The sequence below is a fragment of the Petaurus breviceps genome, unplaced genomic scaffold, assembly GCF_028583685.1.
Source record: "Petaurus breviceps papuanus isolate PSGF00001 unplaced genomic scaffold, PetGlider_PUasm1.0 90667, whole genome shotgun sequence".
Classification (NCBI taxonomy): domain Eukaryota; kingdom Metazoa; phylum Chordata; class Mammalia; order Diprotodontia; family Petauridae; genus Petaurus; species Petaurus breviceps.
The window spans coordinates 731,106-754,737 of record NW_027187302.1 but is presented as its reverse complement, the minus strand read 5'-3'; the positions used below and the strand labels follow the sequence as shown (position 1 = coordinate 754,737).

The 23,632-nt window shown below is 32.5% G+C and overlaps 1 protein-coding gene across 1 annotated transcript in view; it reads left to right on the top strand.

Annotated features, from left to right (window-relative positions):
- Positions 1-23,632, top strand: part of SNAP91 (synaptosome associated protein 91) — a 162,774-nt gene that overhangs the window by 95,094 nt on the left and 44,048 nt on the right. The window contains exons 10-14 of the mRNA XM_069065077.1: positions 3,369-3,439; positions 13,331-13,358; positions 15,702-15,811; positions 16,585-16,706; positions 18,449-18,613. Of these exons, the coding sequence (XP_068921178.1) occupies positions 3,369-3,439; positions 13,331-13,358; positions 15,702-15,811; positions 16,585-16,706; positions 18,449-18,613 (496 nt within the window). The remainder of the gene's footprint in view (positions 1-3,368; positions 3,440-13,330; positions 13,359-15,701; positions 15,812-16,584; positions 16,707-18,448; positions 18,614-23,632) is intronic.

The window sequence follows — 23,632 nt, the reverse complement described above, 5'->3', positions numbered from 1 at the left end:
CCTTGTTCTAAACCATCTTTCCCAAAGTTATTAGAGCACTTTTCCTAAAGTGAAGGCTGATCACGTCACACATTAAATCCCAGTTTCTGTTAGTTACACCAAAGATAAAATATAAATTCCACTGTGGTTTTTACCTGGTTCTAACCTTCCTCTCAGCCCTATTATACTACCATACATGGTTCCCTTTACCAAACTTTATCGTCTGGGAAAATTGACTTTCTTACTATACAGTGCCTTTGTATTGGCTGCCATCCAGGTCAGAAATGCATGCTCTGTTCACCTCTGCTTCTTGAAATCCCTTGTTTCCTTCAAAACAGAGTTGCAAATGCCCTCCTCAGACCCCATTGTTTTACATTTATCTTATGTATATTTTATATATACTTATATATGTAAATGTCTCCTCTGTTAAAATGAAATTGCTTTGAACTCAAATAATGTTTTTAACCTTTTTTAAAAATTAATAATTTAAATAATATTACAAGCGAGGACTCAGTGAACTTTATCTTTAGCATCTAAATTGGTCCAAATTATTTCCTGATATTTATTAATGTGGGCAGCTAGGTGGCACAGTGGATAGAGCAATGAGCCTTGAATCAGGAAGCCTAATTTTGAATTCAAATCCAGCCTCAGACATTTAATTTAACTAGCTGTGTGAACCTGGGCAAGTCATTTAATCCTGTTTGCCTCAGTTCCTCATCTGTAAAATGAGCTGGAGAAGGAAATGGCAGACTATTTTAGTATGCTAAGAAAATTCCTAATGGGGTCACAAAGAGTCATACATGACTGAAAACAACTGAACAACAACAAATTTATTGATGAACTAACATATCTTTGTCTTTTAGCTATTTCTATATATTGTGAAATCTGATATATAATTAATTATTTTTACCTCAGAGTTTGCAATGAAACTCTGAGGTAAAGTTGAAATAAGTAAGACAATAAAAATTACTTAATCTTATTTCCAGCCTATTTTAAAGAACAAGCTTTTAAATGAATTTCTTTGCCCCCCAAAATAAAAGTATTTTGACATTTTAAGCACAAAAGATAAAGTCAACCTTTTATTCAAGTTCAAATTATATGCTTTCTACCTACTTTCTACTTCATTATATACTACAGTTTAATTTTTTTAATTAGAAAATAGTCACATAAGAAAACAAAAATTTTAGTTTTGCTGAAAGTTGATACTGTAATAAGTAAAGATAAATACATAGATATTCTCTTGACAATGTAGCTGAAATTATAATGTTATATCAGTATTGTTAGAGTAAATAGTAACTATAAGAAACACAGATATTTGGAGAAAGTCTTCTCATTTAAAAAAAATGGGGCCTAATATTTCTTTTTAAATATTTGATGTGATTAAAATCAAACTGGTCAATTGAACAAATTTTATTCGGTCCAATAAATATTAAGCACTTGTGAGCAAGATGCTAGGGATAAGACAAAAATGAAAAACGGGTCTCACCCTCAAGGATCTTATATTCTACAGGTCAAAAAATATACTAAACTGATGAATTTATGACTTCTTCATGTAACTAGATTTGACAAAATTTGTCACATTTCCCTTACTAGGTTTATGAACCTAGGAAAGTTGTTAAGCTCTCAGATTCAGTTTTCACATCTGTAAAATGGGGATAATAATAACATCTACCTTACAGAGTTATAAGGATCAAATAAGATATGTGAAATGCTTTGCAAACCTTGAACCTAAAACCTTAAAGTGACATATAAATATTACCTTTTATTATTAGCTAGTAGTGTAAGTTGACTTTGGAATAGAAACGTACAATTTCAAATTTACAATAAATTGTGAAGTAGAAAAATTGTCAGTGAGTCACTCCAGTATTCTGCCTCTCCATTGCCCCTGAATAGGTTGGAGTTGTACTCCAAAGCACTCTCTTTTCTATTAATGTCTTATTTAGAGATTTACCTATAATTTTGTTAAACTTATTATTTGAAAGTTTTTCTCTTTCTGGTGATAAATGATTAAATAATGTCATTGTAAAGCACTTAGCACAGTGCCTGGCACATAGTAAGTGCTATAAAAATGTTGGCTATTATAGAAGCATGAAATTTCAAAACTATGAAAATTATGTATTTTTATATTCTTGACCTAAAATTAATTTAATATATCTTGTTGTAAAATGTATTTAGTGTGGGATTTTCTTACTATATTTTTTCTAATGACAGTTAAAAGGATAAAAAATAAATGATTGCTTCTTTGAAGCCCATTTAAAAATAATTTTCATATCTAAAAAAATTCTAATTAGTTCATATACAGTTTCGATTGTAGTTTACAGTCCTGTAAATGCCTGTGAAGTTTTTGGATTTGAGAATTAGCATGATGAAAGTAATGTTAAAATTTCTAAAGTTTTAGGATAAATTGGTTGGAATATTCATATGAACCTATTATTCCAAATGCAGTACAATTCTGCACATTTCTATTGCCTAGAATTTTTTAAGGTAATCTTTGAGGCTTTCAAAACAAAAGGATAGTGTCTTAAATAAATTCGAGATATTTCTAATTATCTTTTGGCATTATTACTTACATAGAACAAAGTTATTTTGTTTAAATTAAATTACATCTCAATGAAAGAAAATTTTAGTGCTTATTAACCATTTAAAAGATTTGTGCTTATTTTACCATGATTCCTTCTTTCCCTATTTTTCCCCTGTCCTTAGTGTTTTCATTCAGGTGTATAGAAGTGAGATTTTACTGTATTTTTATAAATTTGCCTTGGGAATATGTTTCTATCTTGGATTCATTTAACTATTCTTATGTTCTTAGTATGGGAATGGATGTTCTGAACTTTAACCGATAAATTTTTCCGAGTATAAGTATTAAGCTTTTTTTTACCTTGTGTGATTTGATATGCTGGTGGAACCTCGCAAAGGGAAGTTAGATGGCACAGAGTGCTGGGTCATTTTCCTGAGTTAAAACCTGTCCCTAACACTAGCTGTGTGATCCCAGGCAAGTTATTTAATTCTGTTTACTTCAGTTTCATCGTCTGTGAAATGAGCTGAAGAAGAAAATGGCAAACCATTCCATTATCTTTGCTAAAAAAGAAAAGAAAACCCAAATGGAGTCACAAAAAGTTGGACAGGACTGAAAACAACTGAACAACAGCAAACCTCATGATAACACTATTCACTATAAAGTCAAGTTAGGTATAATGTGGATCCATCTTGGATCCTAATGGGGTTTAATTATTGCAATATCAAAAAAAAAAAACTTATAGAATCTTTTATGTTCAGTAGAACCCGACTATGGATTTCTAGGACATGGTTATAGTCTAGTTCCAGAGATTTTAACTTTGGCAGGCTAAGGGAAAAGAATGTAGACATTCACTTTTACTTTTTCATTATAGGCTCCGAGCAGTCTTATGGAGACACTTGAACAGCATCTAAATACATTAGAAGGAAAGAAAACTGGAAACAAGTATGATTTAGTTGTATATTCTAAAGTGTGTATATGTATGTGTTTTGGGGGGATCTTTGCTAGCTTTAAAAAAAAGGTAACTTTTAATAAAATTACAGTGTCATTTATAAATGACATCCTTCTTCTACCCCACTTCCTCTTATTAGGAGAATTTTCAAAATTTTTCAACTGAAGTAGTAGTAGAATTTTGGTTTTGGTAGCAATCACATTGGCTTAATGCAAATCTTAATTATTCTTTTATGTTAACTGATTTTTTTAATTGACTTACAAAATGTGATTTTCTTTTTTGACAGTGTAGTTTCTAATGCAATTCAGAGTTAATCACCCAAAAGCTTTTGTTGACACTATTTTCTGCCTAATGGTTTTTATTCACTTTTCCTCTGTAGGAATTTTTAAGCCACCCTCTCCTCTCCCCTTCCTGCCTTGGGCCCTAGCTGAATGTTGGCAAAGACAAATAAGCACAAATACAATTTGTCACCTTAATTAAGTTTTGAAAATAGTATTTTAATGGGCAGCTAGGAGGTACAGTGCATAAAGCACTGGCCCTGGAGTCAGGAGGATCTGAGTTCAAATCTAGCCTCAGACACTTAACACTAACCATGTGACCTTAGGCAAGTCACTTAACCCAATTGCCCTGCCTTCCCCTCTCCAAAAGGGCGGGGGGGGGGGGGGGGGGAGGGAATACTATTTTAATTGGCTACTAGTTCCATAATAGATATAGAAATAAATTCCTTATCTCTGGTCACTCCATTCAGTCTGTTCTTCACAAAGCTGATGAATTTATCTTTCTAAAACTACATTTATGTTATGCCAGTCCCCTACTCAAAAATTTTCTATGGCCTTTAGTCCAGACTTTTTAGTTTAAATTCAAGGCTCTGACCTCACCCTACTCCTCTAGTTTTATTTCCCACTGCTTACTTAAAGAAGCCTGAGCCCTCTAACACTAGTCAAATCCTTGTACTTAGCAGGCCTTAAATTTTGCTATTTCTTTGGTTTGAAGGGAGCATTCCTTTTCCATAGAATTCCCCTTTTCACCTTTTTTGTTTTCAAAATCCAGCTCAACTCCTAACACTTACGTGAAGTCATTCTTCTCCCTACTCTAAAATCCTTAATTATTTTTCTGCTTTGCTTTTTGATATCTTTATGTCAAAAAAGCTAAGATTGTGCCTTATACTATTCTTTATGTGTTCCATATCGTACTTTGCATATAATAATTATGTAATCAATATTTGTTGGTGATTATAAGAGCCATCAATTAAACAAATATACTAGGTTGAGAATAGAAAAATCAGTGGAGACAGTCCAGTAAGTTTCAGGTGATGGATGGACCTTGACCTGTTGAGAGATTTTAGCTGGGCCATACTTCCATCTATATGTTTTTCTTTTTCTATCCAATTTCCTATACCTCAGAATTTTGTCCTGAGAAAAAGATTATGCATTTTTCCTGATATTTTTGTACTATGTCCACATGTGTTATGATTGTATCATTAAAAAGTATAATTTACTAATAGAAGCTAGTGCCTGATTTTCTTTTTAAATATACAAAAGGCTAATAGACTTATAAAAGAAAAGTTCATGATATAATTATTTTGTTTTAGAATCACCCGCTAACTTTATCTCTATCAAAAATCCTTTTCCCCCCCTGAATTGTGAATTAATCCAGAGCATTTTTGGCCTTATGTTAATCTTCTTATCCCTAATTAAAATTAACAGACTTGAGTAGTTAACGATTTTCATTTTTCTATATTTGTGCTTACCTGGGGACTTAAGTGATGGGTAAGTACTATATTGAGTGTTTACTTTGCATTCAGTAATTACTATGTATGCAAAAATACTCATCAAGCAGAACAATATATTTAGAATATCTAAATGTCAAGTTTCTATTTGTTTCCTAATTTGTTATCTTTTTCAGTGGTGCTTTTCAGTCTCTTAGTATAGATGGCATCGATTTAAGTGGGTTGTTATTTGTGCCTTCTTGAGACTGGGCAAATTCTCCTAGAAACATATTCCCCCAGCCTTGGTCTTAGTGTCTAAAATCTCAAAGATTTTACAGTGTGTGTGGTTTTTTTTAAAGATTTTATAAAAACGAGTTTGACAAAATTATCAAAGGGCAATTTCATGAAAATAATACTTTTTTTCTTTTCCATCATCAGTATAGAATAAGTCTGATATGTAGGTCTGAGAAGAGATTTATATACTTTTAGAAGGAAAACTACAATTTATGTTGATGCCCTGTTTATCTCTAAGATTACATAACCTACTCTCTGGTATTCTTCTGAGAATTCTTATATAACAGTGTATAAAATCCTTTTGCATTTTATCTTTTGAAAAACTTCCAGTGGACAAAATGGAATTTCATTCTATGTGCTTTCATTTTGAGAAGTATTTTTAAAAATCTTTAGTCACTTTAATTTCAGTTCTGTTGATGGGGAAACCCAAAACCCAGTTTTCTGTAGCTTTCCTTTTAAGAGTAAAGGCCTAAGATATATTTAATAACATGTGGATTTTCATGTAGATACTTAATTTTATCTCAATATTAATTCAAGCACAGTATCATATTTATTAGGCATTTTGAATAGAATTGAAGGATTTGAAATTTCTATACCTGTGTATTTAGAGTCTTAGATCTGGAAGGGACTGCCTATCCCTTATGCCCACTTACTCTAACTCCCTTTCTAGGACATTTTCTGCCATACGATGTTTCTTTCCTTAATGTTAATATATTGGTGGAAAATCCCTATCCTACTTAATGCTCTTCATAGAATATCAAGGATTCATACTTAGTCACCCAAGTAAGATGCTATCTGAAGCAGTCATTCTATTTTCTTTCAGTAATAAGATGATAGGTACGAGACCCTTCTTTTGGGGTGGTGGGGAGAAATAGGCAGGGAAACAAAATTTATCATAAGATCAGTGATTTGAATATTGTTTTAAAATATTTGTTATCTAGGACAAAGGTAGGCAACCTTATGAAGCTGTTCCTTTTACAAGGAAAAATGTCACATACAGAAAATGAAACCAATTTAGGATTTTGTTTGTACATAAAGAATAAAGTATAAAGTATTCTACTTACACACTTTTGAAATTAAAAAAAAGAGTACAAAACTGAACTCAATTTTGTTGACTCTTGTGACTAACTTAACAATTTGTTTAAAATTATTGAGTTCTAAAATAAAGTCATTTAAAAGCCTAGTTTTGTGTAGGGGGGGTGGCATGACATAGAGCTCTAAGGCATAAAGATAGCATTTAATTTTAAAACATTTTTTTCAAAAATATTGATACTTTATAAACTATAAAAATATTCATTTAAGGTTTTAATTCTTATTTAAAGTTTAGAAGCCCAAAAATTCTTTAAAAAAATTTTTTATCATTTTTGATTGGAAAACTTGAGTTACTTTGCAAAATGTGAAGTATTACCTCATTTAATGAATAAAATGGGCTATTTTTATGGAATAACATCTCAATCTTACAGAATCATAGCTTCATGGTATTTTAATGTAATAGACCTTTGTCACCATCTAGTAATAACTTGGAATCCATATTTTTAGCCAATATAAAAATCTTATTTACAAGGTCTAGCTTCTGTTGAATTAACTCAACCCAAAGTCCATATTGTGATGAGGAGGAAGCATTGGTAAATTAGGGGAATGCCATGTATGTGGCAAATTAAGGGAAATAAATATTTATATGCATATAAACATAATAATATGTGTACATGTGTATATGTAGTGTGTATACATGTGTATGTCTACATATCTATGTTTAGAGATAGATAAATTGATAGATTGATTGATTGATTACATAGATAGATAGATTGATTGATTGATTGATTGATTGATTGATTACATAGATAGATCAATCAGGGACTGTGTGCCCTGAATTGTGAAAGCCTGGTAGGACCTCAGGAACCATGAAATGCTGACGACTTGGGTTTTGATGATTTTCATTGACTTAGCTAGGATCCCTGTCATTGTAATTCATCTGCTTCTAATAATCAAAGAAACAAGGTGGTTCTACTTGAAACCATGATGATCAGCTTGACACAGGTATTCCTTCATGTTCTCTTAGAAGAGGACAACCTACATGGGAAAAAATCATACTAATACCCTACCTTTTAGAAATAGTTGTGTGCAGATGATGCAGACCACCAAAACAAACAAACAGCAAGTATGTATAAAATACATTGAAGATGTGAATATTTTCATTATATACCATAATTGGGAAACTAAGCTCAGAAATTATAGGCAAGGACTTTGCATCAATAATACCTTTTGTTCCTGGTTGCACAATAATGCATTGCTGACCAATATGAGACAATAATAAAAATAAGCAATTTATCCAAATACATGCGAATTACTATTTGTGGTTTTTATACAAAGTGTTTAGTGCTTGCATTACAAAAAAAAAAAAACCAAAGATAAGAATAACATAAGAATGCAGTATATTGGGCTAATGAGCAAAACAGGAGTCTCACAAAAAGCAACTTATTTGCAATTCAGTAATTATTGAACAAACTGCTCCATGATATTTATATTATCTTTGTTGTCTATCTCAAAACCTTTTAACCCAATTCTGCACTTGTGACTTACTCATGTGCTGAAATTACATAAAATAAACCCAATTATAGTGAAAATATTAGATTATATTCACATAGAAAACTTCTGTATTTAAAATATGCCACCAATACAATAATTGTTATCAAGAACAATTAAAGCATACCACTAACAAAATAACTGTCATCAAGAATACTTGCTATATAACATGACATCTTTCATCAATTTAAGTTTATTGTGGTTCTGACTAGCTTTAAATTCCAAGGATCATAGATTTGTAGAATTAGAGTTGAAAGAGACCTTGAATACCATTGAGTCCAACCTCTTCATTTCACAGATGAGGAAACTGAGGCTCAAGAAGGTTAAATGATTTGTCCAGGATCACACAGCTAGATAAATGCCCAATTTTTTATTCAAATCCAATGACTCTTAAATTACTATTAAGTCACTCTACTATATCGCATATACCTTTATTTATCAGCTCTCTTAAATAGAATAAAGTGCAGTTTTTTTCCCCTTACATTAACAAATATTTCTTTTTCTCTCCCTCTTACCTCCCCCCACTATAAAAAAAAAATCTCTTGTAACAAATGTATACAGTTGGGCAGATCAAAGCAAATTGAACCAAATATTCTATTAATTACTTTTTGTATGTGGATATCAAGTTATACAATTCCACTAAAAATATATTAAAGAGCCCTTTCATTTCATAGAATTTTTCTCCAATGATATCAAAATGTCATTTAAACTGTATGTGTAAAACTCTTAATATATGCCAAGAAAAATTTGGAGACTGAAAGTTTGAGTTTGACTCCAGGATCCACATTGAACTAATCAATGAAGGTGATACCTACAAATATCTTTGTCCTCTTCAGACAAGATTCATCTAGCATAAAGATGTCAAGAAGACTGAAAGTAAAAGATTTATTGGCAGTCTAAAACCAAAGCTTACTGGGAAGAGCAACTTAAAACAACTTTTGCTCAATAGTTGCCTTGATATCCCTTTTCAGAACTGTAAAAAAATGAACCAAAACAGATTTAATAATTGTCTTACTAAAAACTCATACTAATGAAATACAGAGTTTATCATCCCCAAAAAAGCTATAGAAAAAATTAATACTTTCTTACCCAAAAGGAGGAAGATAATTGATACACATTTTAGAGCACTAGATGAATAACTTTTTTTTAAAAAAAACGACAAAATTACTTTTGAAACAAGCCAACATCATTTCACCAAGTGGGTGTGCAAATTTATGTTAAATAATCTCAACTGAGTCTTTATTAAAGCAAGGCAATCCTTTTACACCTTCCTAATCAATTCCCTCTTCCACTCACCACAACAACTTTTCCAAACCTTTTCATCCCTCCTCAAACCTCTCACCCCCTTGCCCTCATTCTTTCAACTGAGAACTTTGCTTCATATTTTACTGAAAAGAAATTGAGGCCATTTGATAAGATCTCCTTCTTTTCTCTCCTCCTTCTCAACTCACATCACTCAGATGTCTTCATCCATGTCTTCCTAAAGCACAGGTCTAACCATGTAATACTCCTGCCCACTTTAAATAAACTTTTAGTGGTTCCTTTATTTCCAGTATCAAATATGAAATCTATTAAGCAATCAAAACTGTTCCTACTTTTCCAGTCTTCTTACACTTTAATCTCCTCTACATATTCTGTGTATGTAGAGGATAGACCAGGGATACTAGTCTCCTTGCTGATATAAGATACTCCATCTCCCACTCCTGGCATTTTTATTGACTGTCCCCCATACCTGGAATTCTCTCTCTCATCATATCTTATTTCCTGGTTTCCCTGGCTTTCTTCAAGTCCCAGCTAAAAATCTTACTTTCTACAAGATGTCTTTCCCATTCTCCCTTAATGCCAATGTCTTCCCTTTGTTGATGATTTCCAATTTATCCTACATATATCTAATTTGCATATAGTTGTTTGCATATTGTCTCCCCCATTAAACTGTGAGTGAACTCCCAAAGAGCAGGGATTGTTTTTTGCATTTCTTTTGTGTCCCAGCACTTAGTACAATGCCTGATATCTAGTAAGTACTTAATAAATGCTTCTTGACTGACTTACTAGTAAAGGCCACTTGTATCAGGCACAACACCATTACACTGTTCAATATAACTTGCCAAAAATTATTTATCTCTGACTAGGGAAAGTACAGGAATGGTATCTTACTCATTCTATAAACTCTGCATCTCATAGCACAGTTTTAAATTGTATTAGAGTTTGGCAGGGTGGAGTGGTGGTTGCATGTGGGTTTTGCTTTTAGGGTGGTTTCTTTGGCAGCCATGTCTCTAATTCATACAGAGCATATAATACACTTAAGCCCCACGATCAAACTATAGTCAAGCCTCACCTATTCCATGTTATATTTTCATGAATTTTATCTTTTTAATCCAGTTATAGGACTTTACTATTTATCCTTCTTGAATTTCATCTTATTAAATTCAGCCTTTCCACCCCTTATTTCTAACTGTTGAAATCTTGCTTACAGATATCCTTTTCCAGATATTCTCTGATTTTCCTCCATTCCATTTATTTCTCTGTCCTCCAAATCTCCACACTACCTTGTGTCTTTCTTTGGCAATTGTATATATAAATGAAAATTTATAAAATAGATAACTGTAAAATATTGATTTATACACACATTCTTTTTTTTCTGGATTTTAAGCTCTTTTATCCATCTGTATAGCTCCTTTCAGGGTCTAGACCAGTATCTTAAATATACTAAGTTCTTAATACTTAGGGAATAAATGAAAAAAAAATTAATAGATATCTGTGACTTCCAGTCCTCAATGAACTGTTAATCAACTAGATTTCTATCATATAAACTCTGTCTCAGACATCTTCAATAAGTAGAATGACCAACTTCATATCACAAACACAGACCCTTTGGCAATAATATTCCAAAACATTTCACTAACTTCTTTAGCCATACCTGGTCACTAAGGAAGTCGAACAAACTCACTTTACTCCCTTTTTCTAGGAAATAACATATGTTAACATGCACATATAAGAGATTCAGGAGTTCATTCAATTCAAGGCAAGGGTTGGTTCACTTGTCATACTAGAGTTGCCTATATGTAAGACTGACAAACTGATGATTAGTAAGAAATGAATGTTTTTAGTATGAATTTAGTGAGTTTGACTTTTTCACATTAAATTTATTCTGGACTGAGAGTACAATACATATACATATATGAGTGTGTGTGTGTGTGTGTGTGAGAGAGAGAGAGAGAGAGAGAGAGAGAGAGAGAGAGAGAGAAATTTAAGGTAATAGGGAGCAAATTTTAAAAAGTATTTACTTATTAACTGATTTTTCTTCATCAGCTAATATTCTAACCAGTAGCTTCAGCTGATTCCTTAAAAAAAATCCCCTCATGTAAATTATTTCCAGAAACAAATAAATTCTCTGTCATTTCTCACCTGAACACCCAGATTTAATGACTTCTCAATGACCCATTTTCTTTATAGGGTTTAGGGCTTTGCTTTCTGAATTTTTTTATTTCATCTAATTTTCTCTTCAACTTTCCCCATATGAAAACAAATATGAAAGAAGTTATTGACCAAATTCTTTGGGGAAATGTGCATATACCATTCTGGTGTTTGAGTTCTGCAGATGCTAAGAGCAACATAATTTGAATTCTTTTATCTCTAGTATAGCTTTTTGAGATGATCCTACCAGGTAAATATATAGGTTTCTTTCTAGGATACCTTTGTTTTAAGGAATATACAATTATCCATCTTCATCTTTAAGTGGAGTACTAGGGGTGTTTTTTGGTTACTAATTAGCCTATAAACTTAGCAGTTAGCCAGTGTACCTTTTGTACCTCCAGAGGTAAGTTATCCTAAGGGAAGAAAAACTTAAGAAACATATTTTATCCATGCTCTTTCTAAGATGTTCTACATATTTGTATATTTAAATTGAAGATTATTCTGTAATAGAAGTTTAACAATCTGCTTTTCTCTAAAAACAATAAATGATCCAAACTTTAAACTTTGTAATGTATCAAATCCTAGGTAGAGAGACTGCTGTGGACTGGTTATTTCTTTTCATTTTCTTCCTAAAGAGAGTTTATACAACACCAAACTCCATTTATCATTTGAGCATCACACAATTCCAACCTTTCCTTCTCTATATTAAGGTGCTATTGCTTCTTGTGTTAAAGTCTATAGAATGTGGGATTTTAGGCTTTTGGTGTTTTTGCTGCATTTTTTTTTTTTGCTAGAAAAGTACTGTTGCTAGTTCTACTTAAACAGCCTTATTATTATCTCTTCATCTTCATTTCCTAAACCAGGAACAAGTTTTGAGGTTATTGTATAAGAAACTAAAGGAGATGTGGTGACAGTAGAGGGAGGTTTCTTTTGTCCTGTAGCAGTTTTATTATACATTAAGTGAAATAGACTTTAGTCATCAGGATGTGCAAATTATGGCATGGTTCCTCTAAAAGTTTAGTTGGAAGCATCATTCACATTAGTTCTAGCTTTTTAAATAAACCTTAGTAGACTCTATTCTTTATAAGTTTTCTATCATTTGACACTTAGCTATTCATTTTAACTATTTCTATCATCTTTAACTCTTAGCTATTTTTTCAAAATATGTAAAAATGAAGTTTTTGCAGAATTACAATGCTTACTTTTATTTTCCTTTTTATATCTCTTTTTAAAAAAAAATTCCTGCCTCTGGGGTAGGAGCTTCTCTAGTTTCAGTATGATCAGTTTTATGATATGGTGGAAGTTTCGTAAGGTATGAGTAGGGTATTGGACATCTGGAAATATTTAAAATGGAAATGAGATTGAGATATCACTTTATAGAAATTCAAGCAAACTTAACATGATTGTTGCAAGGAAAGCACTTTGTAAATTGTACAGCTCTCTATGAATTCAAATTGTCATTATCAGCAATAATATCAGGTCAACAGACTTTGGTTCTGGGTCTAGTTATAATATTTATTAACTTTTACTTTATCCAAGTCACTTCACCACTGCTTTATCTACTCTCTTTGTTTATAAAAATAGATCTTTAAAGTTCCTTCTAACACTAAAACTCAAATGATTTGATAAAATAACAAAGAAAATATTTAAAGTTCACATATCTTAATAAAGAAAAACTTGAAGTCCTAGAAAATGTCATTACTGAACTTTGTTTTTATGCTAACGTTAGTATTTCTAATGGATGATTTTGAAATGCCGTTTTATATGTGGACACTACATGTTTACACATAAGCAAGTTAAACCTCGACATTTTTGAAGATACTTGAAATATTTCTGACTATATTCATATACTTTCCTTTTTAAATTTTTCTCAATTAAATTTTAGATCTGGTGCTCCTTCTCCGCTGAGTAAGGTAAGTCTTATTGTTTTCTGTATTAGAAAAATAATAACAATTATATAGCAAAGTATTGCCTACTTGGCTTTTTCATCTTAAAAGCTAAGATCCATATCTCCAAATTTGCATTATTAACTTTAGATATGTTTCTTACTGTAGTCACAATTTTGAAACATCCTGAATTTTGTATGATTTAATCTTATCTTTGATAGATTTATGTTGCTCAAATAGTGGAGATTGTGCCAGACATTTTAAATGCCTGGATTAAGACAATCAGATACAGGAGAATTTACTGATATCAGTTACTTTTAAGTAGCCCAGGATATCAATAAGTATTTATTAAGCTTACAACGACAACATAATAAAAGATCCTGCCTCTGACATTTACTATTTTGTGTGACTTTGACCAAGTTATTTAAATCCCTGGGCCTCAGTTTCCTCATCTCAAATATAAGGAGATTGGACTAAACTAGGGCTTCCACAAGTCTCTTCCAATTCTAAATCCATGATCTAGGATTCTGCCACTTGATGTACACTACACTATACGTTAAAGTGTCTTTTTTTCCTATAATTGATAGTCATTGACCCAGAAATAATCCAATTGTCATCCCTTTATTATCCTAGAACATTTTTAGCTTTTTTATCTATATATAAGTACTGTTAATAGGTAAAACTGCTAAATAGCAGGAAATAAAGTTTTCCTGACATTTTATGCAAAGGATAACAAAGTTTCAGGAGTATTTATTGGGTAGTTTTGGCATTATTTGTTGTAACCTAATTTATATGTTGGTCAAATCAGATTGAAATTTTTCTGATTGATCTTTTTTTTGTAATGGCCAGAAATTTTGCTTAGCTGCCACAGTTATCATGTGTCCTGCCAAAAATTGTACTGTGAACAGTCAGTTTTACAAAGCCAGCTATTTATATTAACTCTTACCTGCATTTGTATCTGTTACATTTATATCTGTTCAAGCTCTTGTGTAAGACTAGTGACAAAGATTACACGTCACCTTTGATTTATATTGGTATACCTATATTAAGCCTATTGCTATGGTTGAAGGATATATCTGAGTTTTATTTATGTGTTGATGTCCATAGCTGAAATTTAGCATAACTAGCCTAATTTTTATATGCAAACCAGATTTAGCTTAGTAGTTTCTAACACTTTGAAAATACTATTTAATGTTTGAACTATATACTAATTTTTATTTGGGAAAAAAAAGATTTGAGTAGCATTGTGTACAACAGAAATCCATATACTGCTTTTGTTTCTGTAATTGATACTCCTATCTATTTAACTCTGACTTCTTGATTACAGAGTTTATAGGTTTGAAACAAGTATTGCTTTTCCTCTGTACAACTACTGAGGTGCCTCCCACAATTATTCACCTTTTTTAATCCTTTTTCTGGAGTAGTTTTCTAAAACAAAACAAAACAACACAAAGAGTTTGGGTTTTTTTTTTTTAATTTGGTTGTGCAGTTAAGTTAATGATATATTTATATGATCGTTATCTTCAAGTATTTGCTGTGCTATTAATTCTTTAAGCAGAAATGAGATTTCTGTGTCTGATTTGCTTTGGTACCAGGCAGACCCTCCCCTCCTATTGATAATATTCTTCTGAGGATATAGGAAAGTGAAATGATCTTATGAAAGGAAGCAGAACTAGTGTGAATGCTAACCACAACTTTAAGTATTTATTTAATGTTTCAACTGTCCTCATGTGATATTTACCTAGTCTGCCTCAAAACTGAACTAATCCAGAAAAAGGATTTATAGGCTTTGTTGTTCTTTTTCAGCTGGTTGTGTCAGATTAGTGGGTGGATATGCACAAGATATCCTCAAGCTGCCAGTGACTTGAATCATGCTTATGAGTCATTCTTTGCCATCTCTGAATTGTTTTGTAAGTTGGATTTTTAGACACTAAAGACATGCAGGAAGATTCCCAGTAGAAGTAGGAGTAGGAAGGGAAGGGAAAAGAGTGGCGGGGGTGAGTGTATTAACTGAACTGAATGTCTTGGCAGTTGCTTCAAACTTTTCTTCAAATATTTAAGTTTTGGCAGCCACTAGTTTTTTTTTTCTTTTCAACTAATTTTCTGGTGAGGGAATGTTTTTAGGTATTGACAATATAATTGTAAATGTAGAAATGGAAGTTATTGTAAGATTAGATGTAATCAGTAAATTAAACTTTTGTAATTTGAGACTTTCTTCACAGTCTAATAATAATTAAACCATTTTTTTATTCTGTGGTGAATTACTCTTTGTCATTGCAAAGGGTAAACTTCTGCAGTAAGTTTATCTTTAGCTTATATGTGGAATAAATGCTTATTAGAGTATTATATATTGTACATCTTTACTTTCAGTCTTCTCCAGCTACAACTGTTACATCTCCTAATTCTACTCCAGCTAAAAGTATTGATACATCACCACCAGTTGACCTCTTTGCAACTTCATCTGCAGTAGCTCCCATCAGGTTAGTTAATTATTATTGGTGAATTGTTGATATTTTAGTTTGATTTTTATTTTATTTGTACAGAAATTTTACTTTTTAGGCCACCCTTATTGATATAGAAAGTAAAAGCCTGATATTCAGATTTTCTGCTCTGGGAAAAAGAGCTCTTGGCCATCAAGACAATGTTTGAAAGCTAGAAGTATTCATGGAAAAAACCTGGTAACTAGTTGGTAGTAAGAAGATAGAAAAAAATTGAGCACAGGACTTAAAAAACAGCAGGTTTTGGGATTGCAAGGCAGAGGGAGAGATGGAATGATAATAGATTATGATCAGAGAAGGGAATTTCAGTGTTCATGAACATGGAGATGGTGTATTTATGAGTGATTGCAAGATCAAGGGTATGACCATCATGGTGTGTGGATGAGGCGGGGTGGATGAGGTCATGTGACATGAGTAAGCTGAGGAACCATGAGGTTAAGGTGTTGGAAGGAGTCTTTATTGTACATAGTAGAAAGATCATTACTCTGAACAGCAGTAACTACAGAAAAGAATAGGGTTACCTTGCTGCTATATTCAAATTTATATTCTAATTTCCAGAGGACTTGATTATGATATTTTAATAACCAATTTGTAAAGCTATTATCTTAATTAAATTCTATACCTTAAAATATCTTTGCTATATTTATATTATATTGCTATATATTAATATATATTAGCCAAATTTAATGAATGATCACATATATATTTCTTTAAAATATACTAAGCTAATTTTCAAGTATTTTTCTTTCCTTCAGTACATCTAAACCATCTAGTGATCTCCTTGACCTTCAACCAGACTTTTCATCTGGGGCACAATCAGCAGCAGCAGCAGCAGCACCCCCTCCAGCACCTTCTGGAGGGGCAACTGCATGGGGAGGTAAGGGAAAACAGTGGAAACAATTTATATCTTTCCATCTCTTATTATTTCTAGATTAGTCTAAAATGGAATTTTTCTCCATTTTGGAAAAAAATGTTTTACCTCTTTTATAATCTGACAATTCTAAATGGTAGTAGAAAACAAGGAGATGGGAAGGACCACAAGTGATGTCCATAGGCATATAATTGTGTTAACTTTTTTTTTAAATGGCAATACAATTAAAATTTTGTTTGCTTGTATTTTTTAGCTTCAATTAAAATTTGCAATATAAGGAAATGCTCTACCCAAATTCTGAGGGTTTTTTAACCAATAGGATATTAGGGTATAGCAAAATTAACTCAAAGTGTGAGCGGTTGGGTTTTTTTAATAGGTTGTTAGGGTATAGCAAAATTAACTTAAAGTATTAACTCAAATTTACGCGGAACTTAAAGTTCTTACTCATTTTAATTAGATATAAGATTGATTATGGATTCCTTTAGATTTGAATTGATATTTTCTTCATATTGTCCTTGGCATGAAGCAATAATTATAGTTAATTTCTGGTAATTGCATTATAATAAATTTTGGCAAATACTACTTCTAGAAGACCAAAACATTTAATACTAGTTCTCTTCAGGGGTTCTAGATAAATCTAGTCTTGGCAACATTCATTTTTAAATGTGGCATGTGTTTTCCAGTGCTCATTTCAACATTAGAGTATAATATGTTCATGACATCCTTAAAATAAAACTGCAAAATAGCCTGTGGTCTTGTGCCATTCCCCTCTTTGTGTAAAGTTCCAGGAAAGGGGGTAGAAAATGCTAAAAATCAATTCTTAGACTACCTATAAACTTTAACTTGGCTTTTGATACTCTAAATTTGAGAACTTTGCCCCTCATTCATTGAGTGGATTAAGGATAAACCATAGTTGGTTTTAAATATTTCATACCTTTGCAAATACTTTGGTATTCTTGTTTCCTCTTAATTAATCATTGGCTCAGTCTGGGCAATTAGAAGTAGTAATAATACTCATTAATCCCTCAGCTTTTAATTTCTGATGTTACCTCTAACTATTTAAGTATGAGACAATAGTTGATTGATGGGTCACATCATCATATCTGAAAAGTTTTGTTATAACTCAACATCATTTGCTTTATTTTAAATTCTTAAATATGATTTTTTCCTTGAGTTTATTTCTTTCCTTTTTGATATGTTTACCTTCAATTACAGTATCCAAAGCTTTTAGTTTTCTAGTAAATGCGACTACTTAAATGATAGATAAGCAGAGAATAAACAAGTCTATTCAAAATCTATATAATAAAATCATTTAATTAGATAGAATTATGTATTTGAACAAGAAATACATTAAATTTATCTTATATACTACAGTTATTGACATTCTCAGGCTTTATTTAGGTCTGCATTTATGTTTTTAAAATGCAGTTTAAAGTTGGTCTGATTCTGCTCATTTTCTCAGTTATTATTGAAAGCTTCACACTGCTTATATTCCTTATGCAGAAGTAATTTTTATTAGTAGTAGCTTTACTACTGATGCCATTCAATGTCTCAGTTTTCACTTTTGTTTCTTTATATTGCTATCATATAATGGAAATTATTAGACCTTTTGGGAGAAGGTAAATAATATTTAATTCTTAAAGTTTTGAATTGATTAAAAATTTGACCATTTTTATTATTTGGAGTCCAGTATATTTCTTTTCTCATTTTCATCTTTTGTATTTAATCCTCGTCTTTGGTGGACATAGATTCTTTGGCTGCACTTTCTACTGTTCCTTCTGAAGCACAGATTTCGGATCCATTTGCACCAGAGCCTAGCCCTCCTACCACTGCTGAAATTGCAACTGCTTCTGCTTCCTCTTCAACTACCACAACTATTACTGCTGTCACTGCTGAAGTGGATCTTTTTGGAGGTTAGTTGAGATGCATTACCTCTTTAAAATAAATTTCTTACAGGACTATTAGAATGATTTAGTAATCAAAGTATTTTAAAGACTTTACATCATTTTTGGGGAGGGCTTGGAATTGGTTTTTGTTTTGTTTTTTCTCATAAGTGTAGAGGACTTCTAGTGTGAACTCCCTCTACTTATGCAGATTGGCACTGCATTTATAAATTATAATTTTTTCACTTTATTCTCAACAACCAATTAATTTCTCTCTCCCATCCCACCCCTATTTAAGAGAAAAACAAAACCATTATAAGAAATAGATATAATCAAGCAAAGACTCAAGGTCCAAATAACTGTGTGTATACACAGTTTATTATACTGATTCACCTCAGTTTTAGGATAACTTGCAATAGAGATGAGCTAGCAGTTCTTTTGATCCAGTTAAATGGTCAAATAGAATTTTTAAAGTGTTAAAAGTATAAATTATATCTTAAGACATAATATAGCATAATTCCCTTCCCTGAGATATTAAGTCATTTGCCCTAGATGATACAGTGAGTTAATGGTAGACTTGAACCCATGTTTCTTGATGTATGTTTCTGTCTCTGCTCTGCCTTCTCCTTACTTAGTATTAAAATTTGTCCTGAAATTCATAAACTTTTGTCATTAAATAGTAAATGGGTTCTGAATAGTATTAGGGGTGAGATGGTGATTTAGGTGGGTACTTCACTGATAGTTGAAACAAAATGAGGTAATTGTATAGAAGAGATATTTCACGAAGCTACTTCTGTGGTAAGATATAGCTAGTCTCCCTTACCTCCAAATGTGCCTAGATCAGCAGGATGGGGTGTGGTGACTCTTGGTTTTGGTGGTCTTGGGCCAGGTCTTAAGAGAAACACAAAATCTGAAAGACTGACTATGCACGAGTGGACTATCCATGCCCTCAGGAAACCAAAAAGTCATATATCATTCTGTCTAGAGGACACCATGGAGTTGTATTAAAGAATGCACAGCTTGAGCCATGGCCCTCTGGGTCACTGAAGACCCAGGGATAGCTTTGTTGTAGGATTTAAGGAGGGAAAATACAAGTAACCTAATCCATAGTGCAAGGAGTACCCTTGTAGAAAATGATCCTATCACAAATAGTAACATCATGGATAACTGATGTCTGTGTCATACATAGGCCTGAATTATCTAACCCCTGAGGCAATGGCTATGGAATTATATTGTCTAACCTAGAAGACATGAGAAACTTGGGAATGGTGCTATTCTTACTTCTCTCCTAAGAACTCAGGAATAGAAATTGAAAGTTTCTAAAAACTGTTCATGGAGCTTTACTTGTGCTTTGGTCTGTGCCTTATTTTCTTGCCATCATTAGCCCTAAATTTTAAGGAAACACTGAGATGAACAGAGAATATTTAGGCCAGGCCCAGAGGTGGATGTCTGGAAACGCATAGACAGTCTGGTCTTCTTGTTTAAGTTCTAGCATCAAATTGGATACAATAAAATTGACTTCACTAGCATTCTGTACTTGAACATGAGGAATCATCCTGCGACCTCAGATCCAGATTTATTTCTGGATGTCTGACCTTTCATTTCATGATCCACAAAGCATTTCCTAGTTCCCAAGGCAAAAAAAAATGACCTTTCCTTTTTCTGAAATTTCATGGCAATTGATACCTCTCAGGCACTTAAGTTCTCTTCTAAATTATATAGTTTTATGTTATATTAAAAGCTTCTACAGCCAAGGACTGTTACTATAGCATTGTATCTCACCAAACATTTCTCAATAAATGCTTAAAACTTAACTGAATTAACAGTTTTAAATCTCGTTATAATGTTGCATCTTATAGTTGGAGAACAAGGTTTTCCTTCCTTAGATACAGAGAACTAAGTAACATTAGAAAATAGGAGAATAGAGGGGTGGCTAGGTGGCACAGTGAGTAAAGTGCTGGCCCTGGAGTCCGGAGGACCTGAGTTCAGATGTTACCTCAGACACTTAACACAAAAAAACTAGCCATGTAACCTTGGGCAAGTTGCTTAACCCCAATTGCCCTCCAAAAGGCAAAATACAAAACAAACAAAAAAAAGAAAGAAAGTAGGAGAATAAAGTAATAGAGAAAATTTTGGTAACTTTTAAAAAAACTAATTAGAATATAAGGGGAATGGGGGAGAAGTCAACTAACTTATCTATGACTTGTCATTTCCTGGTATAATCTAAGAAAACGAGTGAAAACATATATAGCTGACCATTTAAAATAGTAAAAGTACCATTAAAATAGATTCCCTACCCACTGAGCAGGATACAGTAAGATCAATCAATCATGTCTTTTTATTAAGCACTTAACCTTTTACTTCATTGTGCTGGAAGATGGAGATGCAAAACCAATCAACAAAATAATCCATCTTCTTAAGAAGCTTACAATCTAATGGGGAAGACAAGTACATATATAAGTGTAAGGCAAATAAATATAAAGAGAATATATATATATATAAATGCCAAGTATTTAGATGGTTTGGGGAAGAGGACATCAACAGTTGCAGGAACTGGGAGAGGATTTATCTAGAAGGTAAGCTGCTTCCTGAAGAAAAAGAGGGATTCCCTGAGGTGGTGAGGAGGGAGTGCATTCCAGGCAATGTTTGACCAGTGAAAAGGCTTGGAGATGGGCAGTAGAGCATATTATATGAAGATCAAAGAGAAGGCCACTATGCCTGTATCGTAGAGTATCGAAAGGGGAATAAGGTACAGAGTCTGGAAAGATAGATTGGGGCCAGGTTATGAAAGCCTTTAGAAGCTAAGCAGAGGAGTTTATATTTTATCCTAAAGGCAATAAGGAACCACTGGAGTTGAGTAAGGGAATCACGTGGTCAGATCTGTACTTAAGGTAAATCACTTTGGCAGCCATGTTAAAGATAGAGTGGAATAGTGAGAGACTTGAGACAGAGAGACCAATCAGGATGCTATTACAGTAATCCAGTAATCTAGTTCTCCAGCCCTTACCTGAAAGATGTCCAAATGGGTGGTTATTGTCCGCATATCTCTCTGCCATTTCTTTATTTTGGAAGGGTCCTCCCAGAGGTGGAGAGAAGGTGGAGTGGGATGAGGTGGGTGGGTGGAGATAGCCTGGAGATAGCCAGAAGCAGCATTCCTTCCTTCTTTCAATTGAGGAAAATCTCAGAATCTCCAATGTCCATTTTCCTCATAAAACAATATAACTACAATATAAAACAGTGGTGCCAAACTCAGATAGAAACAGGTCAGGGGTAGGGCACTAAACTGTACATAAAAATCCCTCTGGGATGCGTATCTACTTAGAAACCCAACATTAATATTATCGGTTTTAATGTATTTGTATTCATTTTGTTAAATATTTCCCAATTACATTTTAGTCTGGCTCAGAGGCACTTAGGAGTGTTGTGAGCAGCCTGCTCTCCCTGACTACATGTTTAACATGTCTGATGGAAGGGATAGGAATTTAACAGTTTTTTTACTTTGTTACATACCCAAGTATCTTGGGACTAAGAAGAATAAAAAGATCATTTAAATGTTATAACTTTTCATTCTTTTCCTCATTTTTCACTTCATTTGTCCCTTGTTTTATTACATGAATTGTCTTAGCCTAGAGATAAGAGATAGAAGTAGTAGGAGAAATTTATAAGACGAAAAAGTTGTGGATAGGTTGAGCAAAATTTTGTGTTGAAAGTGGTTTTTTAAGCCATTAGCTGCCTTTTTTATTTTGTGTAATATGCAGGGAGTTTCATATTTACTCTTAAGGAACAACTCTAAAAAAGAGCACGAAAAACCAGTTTTCATCCAACTTAATATAAATGACCTAAGATTTTCTACAGTAAAAGGTTCTTTGTGATATTATGCCAGCTGTATAGGAGCATTGAAGTTTAACAGTCAAAACATCAGTTCATTTGATCTGAGAATGAATATTCTGAAAATATTTTTGTGTTTTTACCTTCAAGTACAGAATACCATCCTGGACTATACAGAATCCATTACATAGTGGCCTAAAGTTCCAAAAATGATCATTTCCTCATGATTCTACTAAGACTTTTGCCTCTTTTCTGATCTACTGACATAATTAAGCATACATAGTAAAAATTTGAATATCTACCTACATTAGCTCAGTATTTTAATTTACTGGTGGTATTTTACTTAATAAACTGTCACCATTGCTTCAAGAGTGTTTTAGGTTGCTAAACCTCATATGTTATATCAGTTTATATCATGTTTATATTAGTTGTATTGTGTCATGGTTTATATTTTTAATATGCCTTGTCTACTTAAAATAATACTACTATTGTATGGTTCTAAATAAATTTAGTAAAATTCATCAGTTAAGGACTGACAGTTTTGTTTTCCAAATTTAATTTAATTATAGACTATGAGATTTTATGAATATGTAGAGAGAACTTAAAATTTCTGTATGGATAGTAATTACTCAACTAATGCTACAATATCAATATTACAGCATAATTTCTGAGATAGTATGCTTTTGTGTTAAGTTTGGTAATACCCCAGATTACTACCAAAATAATAATCTTTAGCCTTGTCTATATTAGCAACTTAAATAATTTTTTTTTTAATTTTCAGGTCTTCAAAAAAGTTTTTTATTGTTTAAATCTGTTAACTTTAAAAATATAAGTAATGGACCTGAGATCAAATAATCAGAGATCAGTGTGGTATAGAGGAAAGATCTTTGAATCTGGAATCAGAAGGCCCAGGTTCAAAGTCCACTTTTCTACTTATTACATATGTGTTCTTACACAAATAATTTTTCTCTGGCCTCAGTTTTTTTTAATCGCAAAGTTAAAGGGCAGAAATTGATGTCCCCTAAATATCCTTTCTATCCTTAGAAGCTTTGATCCTAAGAAGAAATAGTTGTCTCATTAGTTCTCTGTTGTTGGAAATTTGAGGTAATATGTAGAATAGAGTGAATCTGGTAGAGTTAAAATAGCACTTTATGCAGCCCATGCCATTAATAATTAGTTGTCTTCTCATTTTCCCAGTCACCCTATACTGTTTTCTCAATC